The sequence below is a fragment of the Coturnix japonica genome, chromosome 2 (genome assembly GCF_054131305.1).
Source record: "Coturnix japonica strain WE chromosome 2, WE-NBRP24, whole genome shotgun sequence".
Taxonomy (NCBI): domain Eukaryota; kingdom Metazoa; phylum Chordata; class Aves; order Galliformes; family Phasianidae; genus Coturnix; species Coturnix japonica.
The window spans coordinates 43041486-43064192 of NC_140664.1; the positions used below are offsets into that span (position 1 = coordinate 43041486).

The 22707-nt window shown below is 40.5% G+C and overlaps 1 protein-coding gene across 1 annotated transcript in view; it reads right to left on the reverse strand.

The window, feature by feature from the left end:
• The window catches only part of COLEC12 (collectin subfamily member 12), an 80489-nt gene that overhangs the window by 14062 nt on the left and 43720 nt on the right, over window positions 1-22707 (reverse strand). Inside the window, exon 3 of the mRNA XM_015855377.3 lies at window positions 2481-2603. Within this exon, the coding sequence (XP_015710863.2) occupies window positions 2481-2603 (123 nt within the window). The remainder of the gene's footprint in view (window positions 1-2480; window positions 2604-22707) is intronic.

Here is a 22707-nt window from a genome sequence, read left to right on the forward strand (position 1 = left end):
TGTTTTTTTGCCTGCCATATTTAATTCACTGATTAGTAGCTTTAATGTTTTAAATCACAAAGGGTATCTAAATACTATGTAGGAAATGAAAGTTTTAAAAGTAGTTTTGGGCTTTATAAACATAAACGTGGGAGGCAAATTTAATGGAAACTTAGCTAAGAGACTGGAAGAATCCCTGATGCCAGCAGAATTCCTTCTTTCAGCATAGTATTGCAGTAAAAAGACGAGCCAAACTCTGATGCAGAGGGGAGAGTTCAAGAGCTTTATACAATTTTATTTTAAATTTTGTTTTTCCTTTAAGGCCTAATTCCTTCCCCACTAAGAAAAAATATTGCAGTAATTCCTTTGAATACGTACCGTCAACTGGGGGTTTGTTTAATTGCAAATTTTTCCTGCAAGATAGCTCTTTAGGCACTGTGGAGACAAAGCTCTCAAACTGCAGGGTACAAAGGGTGAAATTAATACTTGACATATAGCTACTTACTGCTTGGAGTTTCTGAGAAGACACCTTGGACCAAAAAGGACTTTTCACCGAAGTCCATCTCTTTCTCTTGGAATTCAGGTTGTTACCATTACCAAGATGTCCTAAAGTCAGTGAAGATGTGTATTTTTTCCCCATTTCTGTGGGCAAGGCAATTCTTTTGTCCTGGCCTTGTATAAAAATATGGACGTGACAGAGAGGCTAGCTTCAGCTCAGGCAGCACTGACAGTGCAAGGAGCAGGTTTAGAACTGAGTATAGAAAAGAAGGGGCCTCAACCTGGGAGTGAAGCTTGGGGAAGAGACTGTGCTGGAGGCATGTAGAGAATGAAGCTGGAAAACTGTGGACTGAAATGAGGAAGAGAAACTCCCCAAAAGATATTTTGGACAGTTTCCTTATTGCTATTGCTTCCTGCCCATATACAAGCAAATGTTTGCCAAAGCAAGATACGGAGCAGTGGTTCCTCCAACTTGACATGCTCTTTCGGAGGCCAAGTGAGGTCTGATTCTCCTGGTAAGCCCCAGAACTAACAACCATGTAATAAAAAGCTCTTGAGGAAAATTCTACTAAATCCCAGGCATTCAGTGTCCGGGTTATAGACCGGAAAGATCACATCCTTACTTGCCATAAGCAGACATCTGCAGATTTATACCTGAAAAAAGTCCATGTTTGTCCTGCCCTAATCAGCATAAACAGTCTTAAGAGATCAAAAATCCTGCAAAGACTTTTTTGTCTCAGAATCTTAATTTCAGAAACCACTTACACATTCTTCAGGAGAACATCTGAGTAAGTATGTATGTATGTACTACTTTTTTTTTCTACATCTGCCTGCTTTACAGTGAAAAAAGAATTTCTCTGTTCTGATAGAATACCCTTCGCATTCTCTCTTCTCCCTTGTTAAATCTTCCATCTATAGCAAGCAGTTTCAATTTTCTTCATACTTACAACTCTAGTGAATCCTCTCAAGTAAGTATTTATTCTTTTCTATTTCTACAATTTCCTTTTATTCTTTTCTATTTCTACAATTTCCTTTATTTTTTCAGTGGCAAAGGACCAGAGATGATGTCAGTTCTGCTAGTAGCACAGCTGCTGGTGGCACAGGATGCGCTGCATGCTAATCATGTGAAGATTTACTCAGCTTCTTGGAGGGTTTATGAAGCTACAACTGAAAGCTGTGCTCAAATAAACTGTTTGAACCTTGCCTGTTTTTCTCCACAAGATGTTAGTGTTCTACTATAATGCTCAGAATAACATTACTCATTTTCATTATCTTACTAGAACCTCACATCCCACTTATTTCACACATCATAGCTGTGACTGCACAAGAAGACATTCACATTGACTCATTCACAACAATATCTAAATGGCTACACTTAATTAGTATACATTAGGTATGGGAATTTTAAGCTGTGCTTTCTAATATACCCACCCTTGGATTTGCAAAAATGAAACTTCCTACATTATTGGGTTACCCAACTGCCAGAATCTTTGAAAGCTTCTAAGCATCTTTGTTCACCAAAGTAATTGTAGATAACTCAATAAACTGGCACCTTCTAATTCAATCTTTCTTCCAAATAATTACTTTTCAAAGTAATTTTGCTTCCTGTGACAAACATTATAATTACCTCTGTAAGACTATTCCTGTCTCTCCCATCAAGAAAGACATTTATTTTGGAAGGGTGCGGATATACAAATGGGCTCAATGAAATCAAGGCTTAACATATTGCAGAGCTCTGAGTCTTCCAGTTAGTACCCTTTCATTGAGGAAGAAAAATCAGTTGTTTTTTTTTTTTTCCTCTTTTAAAATTTCTAATCTAATTTCAAAACTTCATAATTGCTTGAAAGTGAAACTCTAAGGCTGAGTTTTTGTTGCTACCACAAACAACACCGAGAAAAGTTTTCATATTCAAGATGAAAACATGATAAACTGCCTATGTAATACACAGAAACCTCCTTGGATGCTTGACTGAAAAAGAAATGTTGCACTTGATGCACGCTTACCTTTGTATCCCAGAATGGCTACGGTAATTGTTAATAGGGCACATAGAATGTATAGTAAGATGATGGAAAACTTCAGTGCCCAGTTATTTTTACACTTGGTACACTGAGTCCCCTCCTGAATACCTGCAAAAGAAAAGATGATGAATTTTAAAACAAGAGCAAAAGACACATTGCCGGTTTCATCTCCGTATTTTCTTTCCTCCATGTTCTAACAAACAAAATATGTATGTAAGCAGATGAGAAATGGGTGCCTCTCTGACTATTCTGCCAGCATGGCCTCCACTGTGGAGGTTCCACTGTGGTTAAAGCATCAGCTTATTGATTCAGTCACTTTGCAGTTTTAGGCTGTGGAAGAGAAGGAGGTTATGCTTCACTGGCAAAACTGGGGCTTCCCTGGGAGACAGGACCATTTTCTGACTCTGCTAGCAAGTCTGTGGTGAGATTTGGAAGTCAAATATTTATCAATGTAGCCTCAGCAGCTCTTTCTCGGCATTCAGGCAACGTACAGAGACAACAGTCAATACTCCAGTGGAAACCAATACTCCTCTTTTCTTGGTGTGCTCCTCAGGAACAGCTTGAAGGTATTGGAAATGTTGACTAAGATACAAAGAAATTCAGGAGAAAAGTGAGCATGTAAAAATATGCAAACTGGGCCACTGCACTGATCTGAATGGGCTGGATTTATCCCGCCTTCCGATGTGCATTAGGAGGTCAGGATAAATGCAGCTTTCAGTGTCTGACAAAATATGCATTTCTTTGATATTTTACTGTATTTGTGTACTATTAGGGGAGTCCCACAGGAAAGCTTTAAGCTCTAATAAATTCTATGTACCAGATTACTTAACTAATCAAGACTTGTTCTGTAGCTTTTTATGAGCAACTTATATTTCCCCTGAGGCTTAGCCCACAGCTGATTTTACTTTTTCTCAGCTCATGACCTTCTGTAGAGTCATTTTTTGTTTTTATTTTATAAGAGAAAAATACAGGCATCTTTCCCTGGGGTCACCAAGGCCTGGTGACCGATGTAGTGCATTAAGTCAACTATATTTCTCTTTCCAAGAACTGCAGTCTAGTGACTTCCTCAGGCTCACTGTACAAGAAGGAGGGATTACCAAACTGAAGCAACTCAGGAAGAGGATTTATACAAAGTTTATGGCTAGCATATATACTAGCCATGCACAAGACAGAAATGTGCATCTCATAGGTCAACAGGTCAACCTTCTTTTCACATTATCTCGTGTTTCCCAGACTTTTCAGCTAGGATGCCACATTCTATTGCTACACGATGCATATAATGCCATAGATTTGGGATACTTTATGCTTAGGCATGAGATCAGTTGGAAATAACCAGTTCTTTTTTTCAGGAACAGTAAAGGAAAATAAAGATCAAATCCATAAGTGGGGAGACTGACAGACAGCAGAGGTACAAAGCCTAGAGAAAGACAAGAAATATATACAAAACACTTGACAGTGACTGCACGTAGGAAAGTATCACTTGATTGCAGTCTCATATTAAGATTACTCATTTTATGCCATGAACTGCTTTCTGTCACTGCATTCCAACTTCCTGGGTAGTGTAATGAGCTGAAATGCTGCTGATGTCACTGGAGGTACAGCAATCCAGCATCATGTATCAGGTATACTCCAGTACATCACAAAGATCTTGTTTCATTTGTCTCAGTTCTCTCTATCGCTGGTTCAATAAAACAGCACTTTGGCTTCAAGAACTTTTACTTTCAGCATATTTCAAACAGACATCAGAACACCCGAACAAAAACCAGAGCTTTCCATCCCTCAACAATCCAGCACTGCTGGTATCAATAACATAAACACAGCATACTAACATGATCACATAGATGAGAGCGAGTCCATTAACTAATCTGGACCTGTGCGTAGTATTGCCTGCCAGTGATTCTTGTCTATCAGCTTAAGCCTGTATTTGACTGTCAGCAAACCCCCAGCACTCTCAACGAGTGTTCCCCAGGTACAGGGCTGCAGTGAATATCTAACAGGGAGATCTAACAGACTCTGCTGTCCTCCTTTCACTAGAGATGGGCACAGTGACATCAGAATCATTAAATGTGCTCTTTATTGCAAATACATAGCCCTTAACTCTGCTAGTACCAGCTGGATTTCTAACTTACTAAAGCATATAAAAATTACTTAAGATAGAGGTACTCTGAAGGAAACATTTGGGAGACCATTTTGATAGGTTTTTTTCATTCAGTTCTACTGTAGAGTCTATGAGCAAAGATAAAAGCCAGGAATACAGCCCTCTCTCTATAGTGATGAATAATAACATAATCAGGGCTGCACAACCTCTCCAAGCAAAGAGTCTGGCTTCAACTTGCCCCGTTGTTCTTTCCTGCTCCTTGTTTTAGGACCAGTCCCAAAGACTGTTTTGATAGAGGAGAAACATTTAGTCCGTGCTCTAAGGACACTCCTCTTTATTGAAGGGTTGGTCTGAAAAACATGATAGCCAAAGTAGTAGACAAGAAAAGATGGGAGATGATTTCAAATGCTCACTGTGATTGCACAAAATCCATCAAGTTGGCACAAAATTATACAGGCTTATCACAAAAGCTCAAAGTCAAGTCTTGAAGGAATCCTTGCCCGGGCTTTACTTCAACAAAACTTCTACTTCCAAGAATTGATCACACTTTTGCTCACATGATTGCTTGCTTTCATGGCTCACATATAATGCTGTTCTCTTCCAGTTTACATCTAATCCAGAAAGTCATATAAAACATACAGAGAAAGACCCTACATAGCACATTCCTTTGCTAGAACACATGTAAAACCTGCAAAGCCGGACTCTCAGCTCCAGTCTGTTCTTGGTTTGTTGCTGTTGCTCCTTGTGTAGCATACCCTTCTTGGTGTCCTGTACACGTGGTTTTAATGCTGGTCTGCTCCCAGACATTTGTCACTAACTTCAAAAAACAGGGAGCCAAGGTCACTTCCGCATGATGTGCCTTTCTCACTGTGGATTTGATCAACGTTTAATAAATATCAGATGGGACACGATGTGCCTCGTTTTGCTGGACACATGCTTTTTTTCCATTCCCTTTCCCATCTTATTTTAATAAGAGCTCTGGTTTTTCTATCTCCCTGTTGAGAAGACATCTGGCCAAACAGACAGCGACCCAGTACAAAGAGATCCTGCTGGCTTACTTGCTTTGGGGACTCCCTTCTCTGCAAACCAAGATGGTCACAAAAAAATATGCAAGTGAGACATCCCCCTGTTACCAGGCTTTGTAGTATTTGTTTTTATAGCATCGCATTCCAGCGGCTGAAGACTTTGTTCTCATGCAGGGGGTAGACATCTGCAGATGCCTTTTGTGCTCCAGATAAGCAGAGGTTTTGCTGGGGGATGGGTTGCATTTTTTTGTTGTTGTTCTGTGCTTGCTAATGGGAGACTAAGTATCTTGGCTCTTTGACACAGAGCAGCTACCTTACAAAATGCCTAACTTCTCAACTATATCGCGTGTCAGGAGCATGTCTTTTAACACTTGGGGATGATACGCACACATATTTTCTTGCTGAATAATTCTTTTAAAAGTATTTTCCTCTGTGTCCTTTTCCTGGCACTTGCTGCAGGATCTTAGGTGGCCCCACCATATTTCTGCTAGCATATCAATTTTGACAAAGATGCAAGGTTCCCTTTGTAAGCCTGATAAAAACTGTGCTGATAAGATGATTGAAGAAATGGAGTGCAGGAAACAAAAATATGCACATTAGTTAGGAGGGGTTCTCCCCAGTGTGATTCATTGTGAAGAGATAACATCCCTTCCAGTTCGGAAGGAAGACGACAAGTCTGGTTTGCATCCTTCAAATGATATGTTTTTCCAGGATAATGTTTTTGAAACTGATGAGTAGTAGATCTAATAGCTATATTTAAGGGGCCGGAATAAACTACTAAGACAAGATGTAGGTAGGAATCAAGCCTTGACTGGTATTTAACCACACAGCAGCCTCCCAGTGGGTGCTGAGATCACCAGCAAAAGGAGGCGATCCCATGAAGGACCTATACCTGGGTGAAGCCCATAAAAAAAATCTGTAAGCACCGAAATGTACACATCCAAGTGCAAAATGTATGTATGTATATGTATGTGTGTGTATGTATATACACATATATAAAATTAGCAATATTAGGGATTAGAAAAGTAAACCTATCTTGCAGGACCATGAGGATTTTCTAATTCTGGCATATATGAGTGAACACATACACACACATATACACATATGTTCGTGTAAAAGCATATATGTTTTTTAGAAAGAAGCACTTGTACCGACCCCAGAATCAGAATACTGTATCAGCACACTCAAATCAAAACAGACACACTGATGCCAAAAATACATCTCATACTGTTCTGAGATTACTGAGTGTGGCCAGACACAAAACTCAGTCCGAGGTCTGTCAATTTTTTCCTGTGTGGTTTTGCAGGTTATTAACCTACCCCTTGAGGAAACAGTCCCTGTGATCCTCCACGAATGGTTTAGCTCAGCCAGCAAAACTGATGAATTGATGTCTCCGTATGACCTCAGAGAGCAATCATTCTTTATAAAGGTTATAAAAGGCAAAAGCTCAGAGTGGTTCATGCTCAGCCCTGGCTGGGGCTGTGGGCACCACCCTTTCTTCTGCATCCACAGGCTTGGTGATGGCAATGGTCTTGCTAGGTCAGGGGATGCGATGCCTTTTGGGTGGGTAGGTGGGAGCAGCCTGCTTAACTCCATGTTCAGATTTTTACTGTGCCACTGTTAAGAATACTCAACACAAACATGCTGTCATTTGTTCTGGAGTTCAGTAGTTTTGCTCCCAATTATTATTTTTTTTAATGCAAGCTTTGTTTATTTTGGAAAGGTTTCTGGTTATTTACAAGGAAGCAATCAAAGCAGCTAAACCCGCAATCTTAGCGGTGGTTATGTACTCACCTCGCTTGTGCCAGCTTTCCTGCACCAGGTGGAAAATCATGAAACATGGCAGCAAGGCACTTGATATTACATGTAAACACTGCAAGACACAGTGCTTCTTTCTTCATAAATTAGTGAATAAACAGACCAACCCCAACCCACTCTGTCCTCACAAGCTTCTGCAGGGTCCTGCACAACCTGATCGCCCCATCATACAGTTGACAGCTTGTCTGAATGACCTCTGGAGAGGAAAGAAGCACAGCTTCTCTTGGCCACTTCAGAAAACCATCACCAGTGATAATATGCAGATTGTAGCCTGAAATTCTTCAGGCAGGAGAGGAAAAGTTTCCTCTATGAGACTGAGTCTGTTAGAGGCAGCGTCTGCTTCCCGTAAATCCATAATTCCACATCTGACATAATGAAGAGTCTCAGAGGGCCAACGCTATTATCTCTGGAAAGCTTTCAGCCTAAGAAATACTATATTCTACGTAATGTACACAAAGCCTTTCATTACAGGAGGGAAGAACCCTCATTTTCAGCCCAACCATCATCTCTCACTTATTTATATAACCCAGCCAGCATTTTCTCTCTGGCTTTGTTCTCCTTCACAGCAGACCAGAGATTCACAACGAATTGTCAAAAATCCTAATTATACACTTCAACAACCATCACCATTTAATTACATACTATCACCAAACAACATCCTACTGTGATTAAACATCAAATATCTTAACTGAAAGGATACAAAAAAGCTCAGCCACAACACAGGATGAGCAAAGACTGCTGAGTATCTGAACTGTATGTTGCACAAGTATTGTGAGCAGAACTGAAGAACTGGCATGGTTGCATTTAACAAAAATCACAGATATGCAGTAGTTTAAGGTCCAGCCATAGCAACGTGGTATATCACACTACCAAAGGATCCAACATCCCATAGGCTATTAGATTTAAAGACATGTCTAGAGCTTAACTCAAACCAGAACAAAAAGACAGTAAGTGCTGCTGCTTTCAAACTACTGTCTGAAACTAGAGAGATGTGTCTGCCCTCAGTTAATGAAACTCTAGAAGGGGATCACTCAGCGCCTGTCTCTGGAACTAAACCCAAAAATCCAATTAAGCAGTTCAGAAGATGACAGAGTTAATTAAAACTAGACTGAACAAAGCCATAGCAAAGTCACAGAAGAGATCTGTCCTTAAGACTGAAGGCATTTAGCCAGATGATAAAGTAATGCCACTTCTGCCTACGACTGGTCCCTCTGTTCTTAAGTAAGCAAACTGCTTTGTGAAAATGTAGCTCCTAATTAAGGTGGTATAATTTGGTGATTAATACACATATTCAGCTTGATTCAAATTGCATTAGGCTGGAAGGAAGAAAAAGTTAACAGACTAAGTATATATTTTTCCTAACATTCCCTATTTTTATAATGCAGGATTTAGGCATCAGTGACCCTAGTTATGACGTTACATTAACTGTTAGGTGAAGAAATACTAACACTGACTTGAGGCTGTTAAGATGCAGTTCTTTAAGAGGGCAACAAGGTCTCAGTTGAGGCTGCAAGTGTGATTTGTCCCTATGCTGCCAGCGCTGACACCTGTACTGTAGAAGGATTCGCTGGGGAAGTGGTGAGGTCAGCCAGGGCCCAGGTGTGAAACCCATTCACTTTACAGGGAGTATCTACTGTGCGTTTTATTAACTTCTTCTTCAACTTTTAACATCATTTTGAGGGCAATGATAAAACGTGATGGGTTGGATCACTTTTTTACAGACCAAAGAACAGCTTCACTGATGCTGCCTCATATATTATTCCAGCTATTTGCAAAAATTAAGCCTGTTATGTGATGGCATAAGTCAAATGGGAATACTCGTCTGCTCCGTGGAAGTGTCTGAGTATGCACGCTTGCACACATGCATTTCTAATGCCGCTGTAGCAGGCTGTTCACTTAAGTGCATTATAAAATTCCACGTCTCCATAAAGCATGCTTTCAAATTCTTGCAACAAATACAAATCTAAACCAGTTTTCATTGGGATGGAGGAAGCCCAGTGGATGTCCTTCTCATTCATCATGTTTTCTTTTTTTTCTCATCTGCTCTACCTAGTGGGGCAGAATGAAATAAAGCTTCAATTGTGTTTGATGTCAAGAAAGTATTTCTCTTTTTCCATTATGGAAAAACACAGAGTGCTATTTTCGATGAGGTTTTTGGGGATGGAAAAACAATTACCTGTGCGCTATGAACAAGTATTTCCAACTTAAGGTGGGAAAGCAAAAGTTTGAGAAAGTTATTAAGACTGTGATTAGTTATCATTAAAATTCAGTAACATCTGCATCTATGGGCCTTTTACACATACCAGCTGGAATGTTGTGACAAACAGCTGACATTAAGAGTTTTGGAGAAAGTTAATAAAGATTTGATGCCTCAAGTTGAGATGCAGACCTTGATCCATCCCCCTTTGCTGGCCCTAGCAGTAGGCTTCCTTTGCTTTCATTAGGAAGTATACTCTAATACAAGAGCTGCCTCTTTCCAGCTGAGAAGTCAGTCTGGAGAAATTTAGAAGGCTTGTTTTCAGATGAAAAAAGGAGGTGAAGATGTTTCTATCACTGCTGGATTTCCCTATTTGGAATTTGATCAAGTGATTGGATTGGGCCCCAAAAACAGAGGCCATGAACACTCATGGAGGGAAGTGGTTGCAAAAGACACAGCACATCTAGAGAAGCACAGACATACAGACACAGACATGCTCCTCTTGTTTATTTAATTACAGTGAATGTAAATGGCCACTTGTGACTGACCTGGTCTACAAAACACCAAGTCCGCCCAGCTGAGGTATCATTGCTAAACAGAGAAAAAAGGATGCTTGCAGGCACTGCGTTGAACACAGTTTGCAGACACAAGTCCACTGACTGCAAATTCACTCTTCATCTCTTGAGGCTATATGTTCAACTACAGGAGAGAAATGATGTCTAGGTACAAACAGTGCTCCTCTGGAATGATGCCACACGGAGAATCAAGAACACCACATTAAATCACCTCCAAAGGCAAGAGGCTGACAGGGGTAGGATTTATTTTTCACCTCACTGCTCTTATAAAGACGCTATAGGTATAGATTTTTCTTCAGAAATATTACATGCCTGACAGCAGGGACGATAAATCCTGTTTCCATTTCTAACCTAATCAACCTCCTACAAACAACCTCGGTCTCCACTTCCTTTTCCTGAATGTTATCTATTCAAGAGAGGTTTCCTCCTGTTAAGCTAGATTTCTGGGCTAAAATGAAGGACCGTGACCCACTGCAGTTACCACCTTTCAGTGTTGTCATTCTGTTCCCCTTTCCTCCCCCACTCCTGTCTTCTCCACGTCCTGCAGTTTCTCCAGCTCCTGAGCTCTCTTTCTGTCCTGACTCAGACACATCTCATCAGCATCCAATTTCCTGGATAAAAAGCAGACTAAGAGTGCGTACCTCAAACAATCAGAACATTTTCACATAGTTGTGCCAGTGTGCTGTGCAATGTAAGGAGCAACAGCCCTGATAAATGGCGTATTTCCACCTAATACCATGACAGTTGCCATGACTTTTCCCTGCTTAGTGTTCAGCTGCATCTAGAGAAGAAAATTTATTCCATAAATTACTACAACTTTCTGCACAAAGATAGAATCGTGACTGATAAATGCAATTTTTGTTTTCCCTCCTAATAAATCATCATCATCATCATCATACATATACAGTCTTGACAATCTCTGGAAACAGATGAATTAAATCCACTCATGGCAAGTGAGGAAAAGCTATGCTGAATGGCATCCAGAGCACTATAGTCACAGATAAGACAAGCAGCTGTCCAGAAGGACAAGTAACACACTACCGACTTGTGCAGTACCTATCTACTGCCTTCCTACTGTCATTGAAATCAGCATGTTAAATAGATGAAAATTACTGAAAATACAGAAATAGGAAAGCTGACAAATCCATTAAAAGCTTTATAACAACGTACCTTGTAACAACAACCCAATTTCTTACACAGCCCCTAACAAACCACTAGTTGTGTTGCTACAGTAACAATAATAATAGCAATAATAATACAATAATCTTCCTGAAACATATACCCCTTGCTGAGCTTGCACAGAAACAAATCTACAATCCTTTGACAAGCACTTTATGAAATCACAGAAAACCAAGTATTTACAAACTGTTTTTAATGAAGCCAGGGATTTTAAGGGTCTCTGGGTACAGAAAAGCACACAGGGGAGGGTTCTGCTTTCAGGTCATGGACCCTGTGACTCCCACATCCGTAGATGGAGTTCTCAAGTATTAACTGGGTGTTTCAGGCTCATTGCTACGAGTCTTAAATTGAACAGAACAGTTTTCTTATTCCAAAGAATAAAGAAAGAAAGTAGACTTTGCTACAAACTTTATGTGCTTTAATGGCATTTCAATTAAAAGACAAAAGGCGTAACACAATGGGAATTTGGAAGAAAATCTTTTCGACCAGAAGTTGCAAGTAAGACTTGTATTCTTGTATTGGAACTTCTTAAGAAAGGCACAGTTCTATAAATTATGGGGTGGGGGTGGGGGGGCGGGGGGAAGCAATGAAAACACTAAATCTTAACTTGGTTCTCAATGAAAGCAATCTGAATAGAAAATAATGCTGCCTTTGGAGGGAAACAGCTCAGGTAAGAAGGAAGAAAGGTCCTGAGTGAACTTTGATGATATTTCTGCTTTTTTTTTTTTTTAACTTGGAAAAGTTATTCTTCCTGAACCTGGTGTCAAAATCTTCCAGACTGCAAACCTAAATAATCATCTTAAAAGTGGCTTATTGGTTTCCAGTGTGTTTTCTAGACTTGCAATTCCATCATATGTTGAACTTGTTAAAGAATGCTGAATTTCTAAAATAACTGCTATAATAATCAAGTTTCCTTATGTTGATATTCCACTTGAAAACACGAGGAAAATGGTCCCTTTTGATACTTAAGGTGACAGAAAAAGGTGACTCAATGTTAATAAAATTGCACATAACTATGTCAAGCCTGGATTTGTTTCTCAACTCTTATTTTTTTGCTGAACTCCAAGATTTATGTTGCTTCAAGCAAAAAATGACTGAAGCAAATTTGGGGTCGATATTTAACTTCAGGGTCAATACCTCCTTTTTCCACTCCAAAACAAGTCAATATCTGCTGTTATTTATGCTATACTCTGCAGCTGCTCTTTGGAACTCCAACAGAGAAATACACTGCGCCCTTGACCCATAGCCTTTCAACCTAGTTGTGGAGACACTACAATTTATTTGCCCAGTGCAAGTGTCAAATGTTTTCGGCAGATCATTGCACTAACACTCATATTCCTTCTCAGTTTCAGCTACAGAAGTGTAATCTCTCTGGATTCCACAGACTGGCACACAATTGCAGGTGCATCACTCAAACCGAGGAGCTGGAAAATGGCTTTTCTTCCATGCCAAACTAAAAGCATAGAACAAAAAAAAAAGCAAGAAAGCAGCCAAACTGGCAGCTCAGTGGAAAATTCAGATGAAAAAAATAACACATAGCACTATAAAGTATTTAAAGAAAGTCTAATGAGTTGTAAAATAACTCTCCCTTCTTAGGCACTAAGTTCATGTACTGTTCTAAGTCTTCTAAATAATAGGCTGAAAAATATTTTTCACACTTCAAAAGCATTTTCTAAAAATACATGTTTCTCAGCAGTTTCATTTGACTTTGGACATTTATTTTTTGTCTGGTTCCTTATACGCCAAGGTACAGCCCAGTATGATTTTTTCCATGGCTTAACTATATACTCCTGAAAAGTGGAGTCGGAAATGTTGAAAGTCATGAACTACAGCTAAAGACTCACATCACAAACAGGACCATGAAAAGCAGAGCTTTCAGCACGATCAGAAACATTAGGATGAATCTGATGGAAGATATATTCTGTTTGTTATGCATCTACCACCTCTCTGGGCAACCTGTGTTAACTCCTCACGACCATTATTGTAAAGAACTTCCTTGCATTCAGTCTAGATCTCCCTTATTTTAGTTTGTAATCATTTCCACTTGCTCTTTCACAGCAGACCCTGCTAAAGAGTCTGTCCCCTTCCTTCTTACAGCTCCCCTTTAGATACTGAAAGGTTGCTATTGGGTATACTGGGGCCTTCTCTTCTCCAGGCTGATTTGTTATGCAGGTTCTTCTCTCTTCTACTCCTTCTTCTATTGAGAGCTCTATTAAGCAAAAATTAAAGACACTTATGGAAATTTCCTCTAGGTCTTTTGCCAGGATGCATGAGCAAATTCAGGTCAAAATTTTGCTGTACATGGACAGAAGCCAGAGGACAGAAGAGCATTTTATTTCTAATCATTATTTCATTTGTTACTAAACTGCTTAGCTGCTCTGTAATATTTTGTATTGTCTGCAAATGGCATCCAGCTTTGTGGGAGATCCTTCTTGGGCCTCTTTCAGCGGTGGACACAATCTTTGTAAGGTTTCCAAAGGACCACAAAACATAAGGCTTAACTAATGAGGCATGCAGGCCAGCCGTTCAGGCAAGATGAATCACAGGATAAGCTAGGACCACTTACAGAAAACAACTGTTAACACCACTAAGAGTATGGTGGGAACAAAAAGCATAAAACTGTGTGCCGTGCTTGGAGAGCAGTGGTTCCAAGAATGACAGCAGGGGTAAGATGACAAGGAAGCTACCAAATAATTTCCACCATGATTTCAGGGCAAAGAGAGAGAACCCAGTTAGGTGCAAGGAGCAACAGGCCTTGGGAAACATGGTACTGACACCCAGCTTGTCACAGGGACCCCAAATGTCCCACCTATTGTTGTGGCTGGAGACAACACCTGCAGCCTGGACAACCTTGGGCCTCTGGGCCAGGCTGGTCAAGCAAAGACCATAATCTCTCTCTGCAGGAGATCGTGGCCAAGAGCCTTCGTGGCTGCTAGCTTCAAGGCAGCACATAAGGGAAGGAGCTGCCTTCAATTCCTATGTCTGCAAAGTGGAGATTACAAGTCTCAGGGAATGGCCTCGAGTTCTTCCAGGGGAGGTCCAGGTTGGATGTTAAGAAAACCTCTCTGAAAGAGTGGTCAGGAGCTGGAACTGGCTGCCTGGAATGGTGGTGGAGTCAGCATCCCTGCAGGTGTTCAAGAAATGTGTAGATGTGGTAATAAGGAACACGGCCTGGTGGGCAACACTGGCAGTAGTTGGATGATTGGACTAGGTGACCCTAGAGATCTTTTCCAACTTTAATGATCTCATGATTCTAACTCGAGTCCCTGGAGGGACTCCAACAAGCTGGAGGCAGAAAAAAGAAAGATGCCTGCTGGAAATGAGGCAAAAATTCCAGCAGTGGAGGTGATTACAACTGAAACAAATTACCATCACTGGGAATTCCCTGTATTTTAATGTCCCTAGATCAAACTTGACTCCTTATTTAAAAGATATGCTTTAGCCAAAACCAAAGTCATTGGAGTTTGTACAGGAGTAACTGGATATGATTACATCCTATCAGGTCAGAGCATTTAAGCATTTTGGCTCCAGTCTCTACTTGTGGAGAAAGGTGTGTCTCTGCTTTGTCCTGCTGTTCTGTCCTAGGAGAAAATCTGCAGTGCTGACATAGTGTCTTACTGCCCTGAGGACAATGTGCCTTTTGGATCCACCTGGGCTCAGAATGAAAACAGAGAGTTAGAAGATGACCCTCTCAGATGTTTCATGGCACTGGATACAGATGATAAGGGCCAGCATAGCTCTGCATGTTGGAACATTAAAGCTTTTTTTTTCTTCATATAAGACATGAGGTAAATCTGTTTATACAAGGAACAAAATAATATGAATCAAAAGGAATAAAGGCTGGAGGGTAATTAAAACCCATTTGTATTAATACAATGGGGGAAACTGCTTGGGGATAATCTGTTATGTTGAATTATGGCCCTGGGTCATTGCCAGAAAATGCTGAGAGATTTGGTGAGATATCTTTCATCCCTTTAGCGAAACATATTCTCTCTGTTGTTCTTCCCTGAGAGTGGACACCCTCTGCAGGGTGTGACCTGGCCCTTTCCATCAAGGTTCTCCCATCATGCAGACATCTGCAGAGCTGCAAAGCAAGGCAGGTATGTGTCTCTTGCTGGCACATGAAAAGATACCATTCTGACCTTGGCCCTTTATTTTTTCTAATTTCATCTTCATAAATGTACTGGATCAAAGTCATAAAGCTGACTCAGTATGAGCTTCTTCAATACCAGTCACCAGATTCTGGTGGGAAGCTCTCTTTGTCAAAGTGAAACTTCTTTTAAGTGCGCTTGAAAAAATAGGTTGGGAAACAGTAGCATCCTCTAAAAACCTGGAAAGTGATAACTGACAGGCTTGTGAAATTACTTACTGAAGTACTGCTATTTAAGATTGGGTTCACTTGAAAAATTATGCATGAAAAATTACTGAGATGCAGCCAGTCTGCACAGTCCCTATCCTGTGCACAGTTTCTGCTTAATTTGCACTGCTCAGTTACACCAACAAGGGTAAATGATGCATTCCAGGATACTTTCATTACTACCCAAAAGGTAGAAAGAAGGATCTAACAGATCAAGGACTGGAAGCTCTTGAGAAGTACTGGCTAACTGCAAGAAGAATTGAGCATTAAAGACAACACTTTCTTTATCCATATCTGTTGGGACGGTTCCCTCAACTTGTATGGAGAATAAAGACCAAAGAGATTTCTCATCAGTATTTCACTGTGTAGCACATACTTAGTGCACCAGCTTTACACAGCCAAGAAGCTGGGAGCTTAAACTTTCTTCAGCCACTACAGTCAAGTAGTTCAAGATCCTGCTGAGTTTTCCAGCAGCCTACAGATATACCACTGTTTTTTTGCAGCTTCTTTGCCCAGTAGGCAAAGAAGAACATGGAAAGCTGGGTGCCCCCTGCAGACAAATGGACTGTATAATTTTCCAGACACCTACTGATAGATCAGAAGTTGTAGCGGAACTGAAAGTGCTTTTCAGCAAGGGCACTTAATTGTGCTGCAGACACACCAAGGGTCTCTGTCTTCTTAACTTGTCTGAACTGTACCTGGTAACCTTACAAAGTAGAAAAGATTGTCCTGAACTTTCATTAAGTCTTAGTGTTTGGATTCAGTACCAGTTCCCATCAGCTCACCCCATCTACAGCTAAAGTCACAGACCAATCTAATTCACTTTCTTACAGTAGTGAAGTCAAATGCAGACCAAAATTGCCAGTTGCTGCCCACTCATTTTTTCAAAAACAAACAAACAAACAAACAACAACCAAAGGAGGGACCATGTTTCAGTTGTATGGGACAAAGAATGCTACAAAACACACTGCTTCTAAAATCTGCATTTTCCCTTTGTCTGATCAAGACTCCTTTTGGTGCACATACATTTATTTAAACAGATTGAATTTGTTTAACAGCTATTGCGAGCAGAAACTCAGTTCTGAAAGACTACTTTAATGAATTAGGGTAATTTTCCTTAGTGTAAATGGAGTCTGGTATTCAGATGGCCTTGCAGATGCGCCAGCTCCCTTGCAGCTGGAGACACTCAGAAATCCACAGAATATGTCCCTAAATCTGCAGTTGTTTGATGACACAATTGTATTACCGAGACTTTCAAGTGAAAACATTAAGATGTTTTGTAATGCAGCATTTCAGAATGCCTAGCACAAAACATTGTGGAAATCAGTGGATTTTCTGGCTCTATCCTCACTGCAGTCTTTCAAATGTATCTTCCTCTGCTTCTGATGTGCTGGTCAGCAGAGCAAGCACTCCTTCAGTATTAGCACTCCATCTGCATCTACATGCATTATTTGCCACGAGAATGTAAAGCACTTTCAGGTTCATAGGAATTACTTAGGAAAGAGATATCCTCCCCAAAGAGCACAGGAACAAAACCAGATCCTCAGCAGGTAGATTTTAAAAGATCTGGCCACTCTGCAGCAGAGATACACCAAACAAAATATAGTGCTCAAAATCAGCTTCTCTTTTCTCAGGACCTTTCCTTAGCCCTTACTGCTTCCATGTCAAGGAAGTGCTTCCATAAATACCACTGGCAATCCTGAAAATACACAAGACACAGCCTGGGTCATAGGGAATAGCATAATCTGGAGAAATTAATGCAAAGCAGAGCCTCTGCTTGATCACTGCATGACTGTAATGCCTTCTGTACCTAAATTACTCCCTCCTCATGCATGTTGTACATGAGAAAAAGGTAAAAGCTCACTGAAGAACTTCAGCAAATGAGCTGCATTTGGAATGCTACATAGATAACAGTGTATCATTCAGAGTAAGCGTTTATGAAAACTAAGGAATAACGTGATCTCAGCTTATGTGCCTCCATCCTTACTCAGCTTCCTTGCTGTCCCAGTCTGGGGCCTCTCTTCTACACCAGACAGTTTGGCAATGGCAACAAGACTGTGGTAAGTTAGTCCTTTGTAACCAGGCTTTGAAATGTAAGCCAGGTGAAGGAAAAATAGAGCAACTTGCATGTGGTGCAGCAGCTCTTCAGTCTTCACACATCTATATCTTTCCCCTTACAAAGCTCTGCAGGTTTCTGATGCCTCACTGACAACACCTGATGCACAGCTAATTCCCCCTGTACAAGCATAAATATTGCACAGCAGTTATCTTGGCATCCTGCCTGCTTCTGCAGGTCTCTCCTTTGCTCAAGAATTTGGGCTCTGTGTATGACAGCTAAAGATTTGTTTCACATGAGATCAAAACCACCAGAAATCCTTCCTATCTGCATCCACAACAATGTTAATTTTTAGAATCGTTTCAAAGCAGAGCATATCAATGGTTCATTCCTTGCTGGTTTATGAAAAAATCAGAGATTTTTAACTCAGTCTGAAGCTGTCATTAAGTCTTTCAGGTTTTTTCTTTAGAAGTTACAGCAATGAGCTTTCTCCACATTCTTTCTTCAAAACTTTTGGACCTTAGGTTGGCCACCTCTTGACTCCATGATTAAAATCCCCCTGGCACCAGATTCTTTACATTGTTTTCTGACCTCCTCCAGCAGAGCCCCACGGCTCCTGCTACCTCCCTTTCCTCCATCTGATTCTTCCGCATTTCCCACATTCCTCTGCTACATCTCCACTCTTTGCCTTTGATTCTCCATCTCTGTAACACATAAGCGGACCTACTGGTCCCACAGGTGTGTTTATAGCCACCTTCTGAATCCTGGCCTTTTTTTCTCATACCCCTTCATTTCCATGGCTTGGACAAGTGCATAGCTGGCTGCTGACAGAGGACACCTAACAGAGGTGCTGAGCCAGAAACAGCCTGGTGCAAAACCAATTTTCAGCACCGTACCCCTTCGAATGGCCATACAGTCACTAGCAAGACTTGTCAGGGAGCAGAGAGTGTGTCTGTGCAATGTAAAATACCTGAGAGCTGCCATGGATACCTAGCAGGGCTCATCACAGCCTGTGGGTCAGGACTGAAAGCTTCACCAGGCAATGCAGCTTAGGAAAATACAGATTGGAGAGATAGGTGACTGTTTGAGCAACAGGATGAAGCAGTGTGGGTAACCACCAGAACCTGACAGTGGGAAACCTTCTACCTGAAGAGGTAACAGCTGGGTGTATAGAAAAGATTTAGAGATGTGGCATAACTGCAGCTGGTGATGCTACTGGAATAATGTACATCATTTTTGCACCCACTCATTGAAAATCTGAAATGCAGCAATGGCTTGGACAGTAAAGGAGAAAGGATGATAAAAAGCTGCCTTAAATGAGGGGTTGAAGAAGCTCATTTTACACGTTTAATCAAAGACAAGGCTAAGCTGACATTCATGTTTTGCTCATAGACAAAACCCCTCCCAACAATAAAGGGCTTTCTAGTAAACAAAGTCACAAGAAGAGCGGATGTAGTGGGCAGAGACATTAAATATGTCCCTAACAGACATAAGCTGATGACTTTTATCAGAGAAAATGATTAATGATAGGAAGCAGTGGAAAAGACATTTAATGGATTCTGTTACATGAAGTTTTAAAATTAAGACTGGATGTCTTTTAAAAGACAAGCCTTGCACCCAGAAAAGAAATTTATAGGCAACATTCAGCAATTACTCTGTCTTGTATTATGCAAAAGGTTAGATGACATGGGCATAATGTTCCTCTCCAGTTGTAAAGTTATAAGCCAATGCATTTTTAAAGCACTGGAAGCTCTTGAAGTTAATTGCAAGAAACTATATGATTATAAAAATGAGTCAGTGTCTGGATGGAGAGGCTGAAAAGAGCATCTCACAACAGCTAGTCACCAGCTGTGATGCTTATAGGAAATGGGCTCAAATGCAAACAGTAAACATGCAGATGCCACGTGAATATTTGTGCAAAAGAATCCTTGAGGCTGCCTGAGCCGTATTAGGCTCTTCTCATGCCATTTAAAAGGGAAATCCTAAAAAATACATATAATATTGCTTATTTAAAAGTCCAAATCCCAACACTATTTCATTGTATTCCAGCATGTTTCAGAAAAATTACTGTGGATAAGTGACTCTTTTCTTAGTGAATGATCCATTCTCTGCTTGAGCACCATAACAGCTTTTATCCCAGTATTCAGTTTGCCAGGAATCCATTCTACTGAGAGAAATATTGACGTATACTTTGGCTTTTTAAATAATGCCAAAAAAAAAAAAAAAAAAAAGCATTTTCTTTCTTTTACTCCACCTGTACATTATTAACAAATCTTCAGATCTCCTTGAGAAAGAACAGGTGGGCTGTCAGTAAGAGCCTTAGCCTTAGGAGGCTGTAACAGACTTTGCCCAAGATGCTGCAAACACATCATCCTATAGAACTGCTCGCACGTCCATCCTGTTAATGCAAAACACAGAGCTGGAAGCCCCATGTTAACACCCACCCCATCCTTGGGCTCACAGCATCACAGCATTAATGCAGCTGAATGCAGCTGCTACACCAGTATGGACACGTTGTTCCTACTGGGCAGGGGGTTTGGTCCTGCTGCCTGGTGTGACAAAACACACCCGTCAATGCTTAAGCATCATTAAAAACCAAAAACAAAACTTCTGAGTATACAACTTCTGAGAAAGTTTTCATAGAGACACTGGCATATTGTACAATGCACTTAGAAATTATACAGCATTCCTAATCTTGTAAAACAAGGTCCTAGTTTTGTCCTCAGGTACAAACCATCAGAAAGCTTTGTCTGTGTTGCCTTATTGGCCCTCACAAGAACTGAAACATTACCTTCACTGGGTAAGATGGAGTTCCAAGCCATAATGATCTTCAAATATCAGTCTTTCCAAGAGGACCATAAGCCAAAAATCTACTTGACTTTCCCCCTCTGCCTCCCTGTCTTGAAAAGCAAACTTCACATCTGCTTGTTATCAGTAGTTATCTCACAGCATGCCTCTGAATCATTTAGAAAACTCAAAGCACATGTTTATCCCTGCTGAGGAACCAGTCATTATGATGCTATTTACAGGCCCTTGGTGACCCAAGCTCACTACATGGTGTAGAAAACTGCCAAAGATTTTGTCTCAGGGGTTCTTGCTGCTGCTAGGTTTAATTACTCACCACCAGCTTTCCAGCCGTGAGGCTGTACTCCCTCCTTTCAAGCCGCACTGAGGCATGCCTATATGGGGACATGTGGGAAAGCTAAGATAAATCAATTAGATATATGAAGCGTGTTGCATGTGAATTAAAGCAAGTTAGGTCCTCATGTGGTTGCTCTTATCCAGGAGAATAAAAAGGCTTTCACTTTCCAGCTTCAAAGCTGAGGCATTTTATGACTGTGATGCATAGTGAAAAGCAATGAGGAGCCAGGAAGAATTGCCAGTGTTCTTGTGCAAAAGCATTTGTATCTAGAAATGAAAAATGCTGAATGATTAGTACTGTGGAAGCGCAAGATGTCCTTTTGAGACTGAAGTCTGCTTCTCAGAGAATACTCCTCCAGACCTTTTGCACTCAGGCAGCCAGATAAGCCTTTCTGTAGACAACGATAAATAACCACATCACCATAGGATGCTCAAAACAAGCCAACCTGTGGGACAGAAGTTTTGGTACAGGGCAAAGTTGCCACTGATACAGCATCACGACCTGCTCAGGTGATGTGACAACTCTGCAGTGCAAGCAGCTTCACTCAGTATTTTTGATGCTCTGAAAAGCTGTTTAAAGGTCTGATCTTACAGCCAGTACTCAAGTTGCAACTGTTCCTTATACCAAAGAGAAAATTCCCAGCATTGAATCCAGGCTATTGTCATTATGGAGCAAAAGTCTAAGGATATTAGTTTCTCCTTGCACAAAGAGGGGAAATCTCTTCATATTATGCTTCTTAACTCTCTTGAAAATCTGTGCAGGGATAGCTATGTGTACCACTTTTTAAGGAGTCTGAAACATTAACTTAAAGCCCTATGTTTATAACTGTGTAATGACTACCTTTGATGGTGATCTACCTCTAGCTACTTTTTGCTGTTGTTGTTAATTCAAAAGCATTTTAACATGTCTAAGTTCATATGTATCAGCAAGATATTAAGAATTATTAAGAAACACTGAGAACACTAAGACTGCCTCTTCATCTTGTTCTACTAGAGGATGTTTTGAAAATGGAACAGCATCAGGGTGGAGGTGTGGGTGGTGTGGCTCTCACAGCTTCTGGTGAGGGGGTATACAGTGAAAGGAACTACAGTTGCAGACTCCAAGTCTTACAGCGAGCACATGAAAACTTGTCTGTTGCTGCTTACTGTGGCGTATCTGTGTGATGTAGCAATTACAGAGAGAGACATCTACTATAAATTCAACAGAGAAGTTATAAGGTGTCTGTCATCTTTTTAATTTAACCAAACCTAAAAGAATTTGGATTAAAAAAAACCAAACCCATCACCCAAATACTTCAGCAGATTGAAAACAGCTGGATATCACCGAGATTTCCATTTCTTCATGTCGAGAAATATCTGTAGCTGACAACTTCAACCACACGTCCTGCACGCCGCCTCGTTTCACACTGTGGGGGGGATGTTTATATATCCACTCACAAGAATTATGTTCTCTAAAGCATAACATAGACAACTGGAAGAGTTTAGAGAAAAAGCACTTTGGTACAGATAGGTCAAAACCAAAGCTAAAGTCTAACTGTGCCTAAATTCTCATGTTCCTAATACCAAACTAGTGTAAAACATTTGACTACAGTTAACATTTCTGGCTTTATCTATGGAAAACCATGGAAACTTGGGATTAGATTAAAAAAAACCTTCTACTAGAGACAATAACAATATACACAATATTTGTTCTGCCATTGTAAACTGATAGTAAAAGCTTAATTAACATTCCAGAGTTGTTTGATGGAATAGACTTTGCAGAAATC